The sequence below is a fragment of the Aptenodytes forsteri genome, unplaced genomic scaffold (genome assembly GCF_000699145.1).
Source record: "Aptenodytes forsteri isolate BGI_AS27 unplaced genomic scaffold, ASM69914v1 Scaffold321, whole genome shotgun sequence".
In the NCBI taxonomy this organism is placed as follows: Eukaryota; Metazoa; Chordata; class Aves; order Sphenisciformes; family Spheniscidae; genus Aptenodytes; species Aptenodytes forsteri.
Genome location: NW_008795030.1, coordinates 1,610,700 through 1,618,443, shown reverse-complemented (window position 1 = coordinate 1,618,443; position 7,744 = coordinate 1,610,700). Strand labels below are relative to the sequence as shown.

At 44.8% G+C, this 7,744-nt stretch overlaps 2 protein-coding genes across 3 annotated transcripts in view; one reads left to right on the top strand and one right to left on the bottom strand.

Moving 5' to 3' along the window:
• SYF2 (SYF2 pre-mRNA splicing factor) overlaps positions 1-2,082 on the top strand; it is a 30,233-nt gene extending 28,151 nt beyond the window's left edge. Inside the window, exons 4-8 of the mRNA XM_009276289.1 lie at positions 113-238; positions 512-629; positions 751-841; positions 1,477-1,575; positions 1,687-2,082. Of these exons, the coding sequence (XP_009274564.1) occupies positions 113-238; positions 512-629; positions 751-841; positions 1,477-1,575; positions 1,687-1,852 (600 nt within the window). The 3' untranslated portion in view covers positions 1,853-2,082. The remainder of the gene's footprint in view (positions 1-112; positions 239-511; positions 630-750; positions 842-1,476; positions 1,576-1,686) is intronic.
• Positions 2,083-2,760: 678 nt separating this feature from the next.
• Positions 2,761-7,571, bottom strand: RSRP1 (arginine and serine rich protein 1). Of its 2 annotated transcripts, XM_009276229.2 has the most exons (5): positions 7,519-7,571; positions 5,589-6,218; positions 5,090-5,244; positions 3,798-3,881; positions 2,761-3,288 (listed from the first exon to the last, which is right to left on the bottom strand). In XM_009276229.2, the coding sequence occupies exons 2-5, from the start codon at positions 6,181-6,183 to the stop codon at positions 3,103-3,105; spliced, it is 1,020 nt and encodes a 339-aa protein (XP_009274504.1). In that variant the 5' UTR covers positions 6,184-6,218; positions 7,519-7,571; the 3' UTR covers positions 2,761-3,102. The 2 variants fall into 2 exon arrangements, with proteins under 2 accessions (XP_009274504.1, XP_009274505.1); XM_009276230.1 differs by lacking the exon at positions 2,761-3,288 and having other exon boundaries at positions 3,798-4,299.
• Positions 7,572-7,744: the final 173 nt, after the last annotated feature.

Genomic DNA, 7,744 nt, shown 5'->3' with positions numbered 1-7,744 from the left:
GCGGGCGCGTGCGGTCCTCGGGGCGCTCCGGGGGTTGGGGGGGTTTTTTGTTTCTGTGGTCGAGCGTTGCCGCGCGTCTGTGGAGTTCAGTAACAACCCGTTTTGTTCCTAGAACGAGGCTCGCAAGCTGAACCACCAAGAAGTGGTGGAAGAAGATAAAAGACTGAAATTGCCAGCCAACTGGGAAGCCAAAAAAGCTCGGCTGGAGTGGGAGCTGAAGGTGGAGGAAAAAAAGAAGGTAAACACACACCTACAGCTTCCCGTAACCCTGCTGGGCCTCAGGCCAAGTGCCCGCAGCGATGCCGAGCCCCGCTTCGCGGTGGCCAGGCGGCTTTGGGAGCTTAACACAGATGTTACCTCCCAAAAATCCATCTCCTGATTAGACTCCCGATTATCTGAATTACTGTCCCGTGCTAGAGGTTGACTGGACTGGTCTAGGTAGTTAGAACTAAGTTTGATGCTTGGCCACTGTCTTCTTGTTAAAACCGAAGTGTTCTCTGTGCTGCATCAGGAATGTGCGGCGAGAGGAGAAGACTACGAGCGAGTTAAACTGCTAGAGATCAGTGCCGAGGACGCCGAGAGATGGGAAAGGAAAAAGAAGAGGAAAAATCCAGATCTGGGATTTTCAGGTAACGGCTTAACTACGTAATTGTCTGCGTTCGCAGTGAACACCGTGGTTAGCATTTCGGCGGCAAACCGGACCGTGCAATAAAAGCCTTCACCTTGACACGAACTCGTTTTCTCCCAAAGATTACGCGGCTGCTCAGCTGCGCCAGTACCAGAGGCTGACCCGGCAGATCAAACCTGACCTGGAGCAGTACGAGAAGCTGAAAGAGCAGTAGTGAGTTCGAGTTCGGTCACCCGATACCGTCTGCGGTATTTCTACACGATTTGGCAAACGCTAAAGACTTTAAAACTCCTCCTTTCAGCACGCACATACTCTCGCATGCACTGTGCTATTAATTAGCCTTTTAACACGATGTTAAGCCGCACGGCCTCCCCGATAATCTACTCGGCAACCCCTGCTTCAGTAGGGAAGAGGCCCCATGGTGTCATCGGTGAGGTCACTTTCTTCAAACTCGGCGTTGCCGAGTTCGAAGAAGTATTTTGTCAGTTAGGTTGCATTGAAGCGCAGGAGAGGATTGCTCTCGTTTCTCAGAGTAGGTTCTGGGGTTTTTAAGCAGCCTGGCGTGGCTCGAGAACAGGCTGACCGACGGCTGAGAACCTGCCGGGTTCGCATCCAGGGGGAGTTAGAATTTCAGTGGGTTTCTGCCCTTTCGTAGGCATGTGCTAGCCCCTCTCGAAATAATTGGGCGCGCTTGCTTTTAGTATCAGCACGTTCTCCCCTGAATCCTCGAGTCCCCCAGTTTGAGCTCAGTGCTTTGAAGCGCTAGGTTAAGAATCGCACAGAAGCAGGGAAATCTCAAAGCCGTCGATAGTTGTGTAAACTGCTGCCCCTCTGTTACTCTTGTCCAGCGGTGAAGCGCTTTATCCCACATCTGACAGTCTCCTCCATGGAACTCACGTGCCGTCTAAGGAAGGGGTTGATAGGATGGTCGCGGATCTTGAAAAACAGTAAGTAAACACGGTGATAAAATGCAGAAGTGGGCGACACAGAGCAGCTTTGTGTAATCAAATCCACAGGGTTCACCCCCCGGTCTTCAAACACTGCCCTTTGTCTCACAGAATTGAAAAGCGTGAAAAATACAGTCGAAGACGGCCTTACAACGACGACGCCGACATCGACTACATCAACGAGAGAAACGCCAAGTTCAATAAGAAGGCGGAGAGGTTCTACGGGAAGTACACAGCTGAGATCAAACAGAACTTGGAGAGAGGAACAGCCGTCTGAACCCTCCTCTCGGGCAAAGCCCTGCTATGCGTCTGTTCGAGTTTGGTATAGGGATTTTGCAGGCAATTTTAAGTTGTATCAAAAAAATACTTTGTAGACCTCTAGAATCAATAGTGTCTTTAATGTAATGGAAGTAATTTGCGTAACTTCAGCTGTATATAGTGCTTACTTGCATAATTAACCAGCTTGTACAATTTCATGTTCTAAATAAACACAAAATTTACCGCTCAGTTTAGAATAAAGCTTGTCTTCATCCTGCAGTAGCTGAAGACTGGGAAAGTCCCCGGAAACACTCGATTAGCAAGAAAGTGAAAGAATGCTTGAAGGAACACAGGGGACCTCTGTGTCAAAGAGAACTACCCCCACAACAGCCTGTTGACTTGCACGCTCTTCTCCCTCGAGTAGAGGTCTTGGTGAGCCACGGAGCGGAGGGCACTGTACCGCTCGATTCTGGAGCGGCGTAACCCGTACCGTTGGTATCGTGAAGCCTCCTCCTTCGCCATTCGCTTACTGCCTTGCGCAGCGAGCCTTTAAAGGCTGCTTTTCAAGCAACCTAAATCAAAACATAAGCCAAGTTCAGCAGTGGAGGTCAGAAGTTGCTCAGGTGCAACACCTTGACAGTGAGAATGGCGATGGCTTCACAAGCAGCAGCCAGGAGCACCATCACCACAAGCTTTCCACTTGCAGAGGGCTATCTGGGGAAGTTACTCCGGAGGCCCTGAACTAGCCCCAGCCCGGGCAGGAACAATTCCAGTGTAAAGGTCCACTTTCAGAACAATGCAAAAATTCTCTTCTCCTGCACTTGGCAAGAACAGATGGGTCAGTGAGAGCTAAACCTGGAAGTAACCGCTTACAGGACAGAGTCAACTTACTACCAGACACAGGTCTAATACTTGACACATTGAGAAGCCAGTGCAAAACTAAAGTTTATTGACTTGAAGTAAACAGTTACACAATGTAAATCAAGTGTTCAAAATAACAGCTACTGAACTATTGTTTAGAAAGAGTTACCCACCTGTAAGTTCTAGTCCATTAAAGCAATACAAAAATATTTACAAATATACACAAGATTCCCATCTGTGGCTTCTGGATCTCTGTGCTCTAGATCTGAAAGAGAAACCTAAGATTCCAAAATTAAGATCTCAAAATAAATACTCAGTATTAACAAGTCTTCAACCTGACCAGAAAATTTCAGACCTCACTACTGAAGTTTGCATAATGCTGCAGTCAGAGACGGCAAGAAAAATACGCTAGCGTGCCCGGAACGGTACGCTTTTAGGTGAGAAGTTTAAAAATGTTTTCTTCTCCTCCTTCTTGACAGGAACCCATTGCCCATAGGGACTTCCCTTTCTGTCCTCTTCTCTTCCTGGAGAAATTGCCGGTTCTTTGACAACATGGCTTGCTGGCTTCTGTAGTACTGGTTTTGCCATTGTATTCTGGAAAAAGAAATTTCCTCTCAAAATGCTGGAACGAGAAGGAATGTACTAAGACCTGCCAACTTCAAGGGGTTTATCTGTGCCGGTAAGACAAACATTTTCTTTCAGGTCACGGGAGACCTGATGCCTACTGTGCATCAACTACGCACGCTTAACTGACACAGGATTCAAGGAAGTTGCTTTTTCCTTAGTTCTGCATTATTTAAATATATCCAAACATGTAACTTGAAATAAGTTCCGGTGTAAACCAGTTCTGGAGTACACTTTTGAGTCTGTAGTACGCTATAAGCATTGAAAGGTAAACATCTACTTTAAACACACTGCTGTAGTGTGTTTACAGCGCTCTACTGCTGAAGTACTGACCTAACTCCTCCAGGAAAGTCATTATCGAACCATTACATTCAACTTGTTACTATTAATAAGATCTTTAATCTGGCAACCAACGCTGGGAAAAGCCTAACACAGGCGGGATGAAGTACTGGACTTCCATCTCGGGAAATCACACTTACATTAGGACTGAAAGAAATGCTTCTCTGTATGGTCGCTCTCTCCATTCCGCCCTTGGTCACGTCTTCTGCTAGTCTTCCAGGTTGCTAGAAAAGAGCACAGACAGCTTAAGTGGGAGGATACGTTATTCCGTGCCAGTTAAGGCAGTTACTAGAGAGTATGAACTTTCTGGTAGAGTAGTTTCTGATATTTACATCAAAAGTAGCTGTAAGCTACTAAATATGCAAATAGATCAATGTTGAACTCCATTTGAAAAACATTCAATGTTTTTATCAATGTCATTGTGCCAATTCACACGTGACCTCATATCCATGCCCGTGACCTCATATCCATGCCCCAGTTACAGTTTTAAAAAGGATTCAAGCATGGACTGCCACACGATGAAGTGCAGTGGTAGAGTTAAGTTGCATTAAGTTCTGCATATCGATCCTGCAGAGCTTTGGATAACGACAATAAACTTATCTGCAAGTGATGCAGGCCTCTTCTTCTGTACTCTCTCAACATCTGGAATATATTGCATATATTATGAAAGGGATGCCTGTACCATTTGTCTAAAACCCTTAGTAAATTTACTTCCATTTGAAATAGCGGTATCTGATCAATGTAACAGTTACTGCAGTTTTTGTATTTACCACGAATCAGGCTAAGACACCGTAACAACAGAGCCAAACTAAAATTCAAATTCAGTTTAAGCTGCTCAAGTTTCTCCCTCCCTTAAATTCACAGCAGCTATAGCCCACAAGTCCCTTAATTACCAACAGATTTTCTTCATCATGTCTGGAACCATAGTCATGATTTCTATAAGACAGAAATAAAGTATGTAAAATGCATTGTGTGCTTGGGTATGTAATTTCTGGGATACAAGTTTGTTGCATATGAAAAGCTTTTAACAGTTAAAAAGGGTAGAAAGATTTAACCTTTAAAAAAAACCCACACTGCTCACTAGATTTGGTAAGGAGACTCCTTGTTTTAGGTCAGAAACACATAAACTAGTCTAAGTAATGGGCAAGAAGAACAACTCAGAAGAACAAACTACATTCACCTCTCCTTCCCAGCCTATCACTGCTGGAAAGCCTGCGTGTACTCAGTGGATCCACCACCTCTTACGAGTCCACAGTACTTTCAGCTTAACACAGTCTACAGCGTTTTTAGCATTCTGGTAAAACTGAAGTTTTTGTTCAAGGGTTTGAATTCATCATCGCAAACTCCACCGTTAAAAACTGTAACGCATCCATGCAGACGACAAGTTTTAAGTGTTTACCTTTTCATTGAGAATACTCCAGTTCATACTTACCTCAGCCGACTCTCCAGGTTCTTCATGCTCTTGTTTTTCATTTTTTATCTCTTTGGAAGGAGTAAGGATCTTCAAGCTTGCTGGCAAGACTATGTTATCTGTTCCCAGAGCTTTCGCAGCATTAGCTTTTGCTATTTCCAGTAGTTCCCTCTTGTCTACAAGAGGAAAAAAAAGTGTCATTCTCTTATGTTTAAATCAACATGTACCTACTCACACAAGCCTAAAACGTGCAGGTTTAGTATCACTGCATGTATGTAAGCATCAACTGTGACAATTTCTCCTCAGAACTTGGGAGCTCTAGCTTCAGTTGAAGTGCAAAGAATATGCTCTGAACTGCCTAACTTTTTGTTTAATACATTTTTATAACCACACAGATTTTCTTCCACATTGCCATTATCAGTTATGCTCTATCAAGCAAGTAAACAGATGAGAATTTGACTGGTTAAAGTAAATCGTATGTTTTGAGGTTCTCACACAATAAGAGTCTCAAGAAAAGTACCTTTTTCACTCAAATGGAGAGGTGACCTACTACGAGATCTTGTTCGTGACCTGCTTCTCCAGCTCCTGTAAGCCTCAGGGTATATTGTTCGCCCAAATCCATAGTATCTTCGGCCTCTTGAACGTGATCTGCTTCTCGAATAGGACCTTCTATAGTATGATCTTCCACGAGACCATGACCTACTGCGTGACCTATACCTCGGAGGAGAGCAGTGGTACCTCCTGTAGTGCCTGGCATGGTACCTTCCTCGGTACCTCATGTAGCCGCGTGATCTGGACCGGCTTCTGGAATATGAACGAGAGTATCTTCTGTACCTTCGGGAACCATTTCTTCTAGCCCATGACCTCGATCTGGACCTGGACCGACTCCAACTCCTGGAGGAAGCTGAAGAGGAACTACTTGAACTGGACTGTGAACTGCAAGAGGATCTGCTAGACGACCTTGTTGATGACCTATCACAACTCCTCTTGGATCTCAAAGACGACTCTCTTTTCTTCGGTGAGCTGAGGGTTAAATCATCCATGAAATCTGTCATATCATCAGTTTTCCTAACCACCGTTTTCTCCATGCAGGTACTTTCAGAAGCTGGTTCCATTTTTATTGTTGTTCTGCAATACCCGGTCTCTGTTCCTGTTGTGGGTCAGAGGGGGGAAGCTAATCATTTATATGCATCGTCATTTATACAGCAACAACAAACATGATGACACACAGGCAAAAAGTCCAAGGATAATTCAACACACCAACAATTCCCATCCAGTTTATCAGCATGTTTTGCACATGACAATTTTAAGTTTCATCATTTTCTCTCCTGTAGTCAGTCTTCTATGTGAAATAAAAAAAGGCTTCCGTTTCAACCATGAGTAGTTCTGTGGGGAATTTTGAAGAGAGGTTTGTTTGTGTGGGGTTTAAGTTTAATACCCTTCGTTTGCTAGGTAAGCACACACCTTTTGTGAAAAGGATATGAGTTAATACTTTTTTTCCTCCAAACAGAATTTGCAAGGTATTTTATCTTCAGTCTATTCTAAGTGCAGCCTATTGAATCTACAATGCAAAATAACCATTTGCCTTCCAGATCAGTACAAATTGAATAGTTTTCTTCTGCAGTTCTATAGAGGTTAAGTTTTACTGTTTTCCTCCAACAGGGTGGAGGGGGAGGAAGTACCTTCAGGGTACAAAGCAGCCACTTCAAGATCTTGACTGTATCACATTACAAAACTATCTGCACAAAGCTCCACACATCCCAGCAGCGTATGCAGCAAGCTACTATTAAAAACATTCTACGTAACTAGTGAGAAATACAGTTAACGATTCACTGGATATGACTTGTAGAGGATGTAACAACTTGTTAAGGTTATATATTAATAATTAAAATGGCTGTCCCTCTAGTGGCAGCCATTTTATATCTACAAAGGTTACTGTATTCTAGGGTGTAACTATCTTATCACCAGTACTTAAACCCTGAGTTATGTCACCACTTTATGGTTTAAGGAAGCTTGCTTTATCACAAGATTTCTATCCAGTGCTCATGTAAACCGAAGTTACCAAGTAAGTCTTAAAACCTTACTGAAATCGATGAAGGGTACAAAGTTCTACACAAGTTTGTAAGAAGCATTCCCCTTACTACTACTGAAGCTAAAGTTTCACTACTTCGCTTCTAAACAAGGGTCAAGGTCACAAGCACTATACAAGGCACAGCTAAGACGAAGCAGCTGATTAAGTCTGACCTCAAGCCACCCCCACCTCCCACCGCTAAGCTACCTAGACATCACCGTTTCCCACAACGTACAGATCGAGCGCATCTCGCGTACTCTCACACAACTGGCCTTCACCTGGCAAACCACGCAGAAAACACGGTCCCCTCCACCCACGCGTTAGCGGGCTGAATTCGCGGGGACGAGATTCGCATCAGAGGCTGTTTACGGGCACTTACCGCTGGGAGCCGCCGGACACCCCCGGTGCTGGTTGCCGTGAGCCACCAGGGCGCTCCTGTAATAAAGAGAAACGTGAATAACGTGTGTCCCCCACCCCGCAACGGCAACCCTCCAACACGTTCACCGTAAGACGAGTAACGGCCTCTCCCCGCCCCGAATAACCGCCTTTTGCGAGCGCGCTCCAGCCCTCCCCCGCCAGCGGCTCCGAGGAGCTGCCCCCGCCGT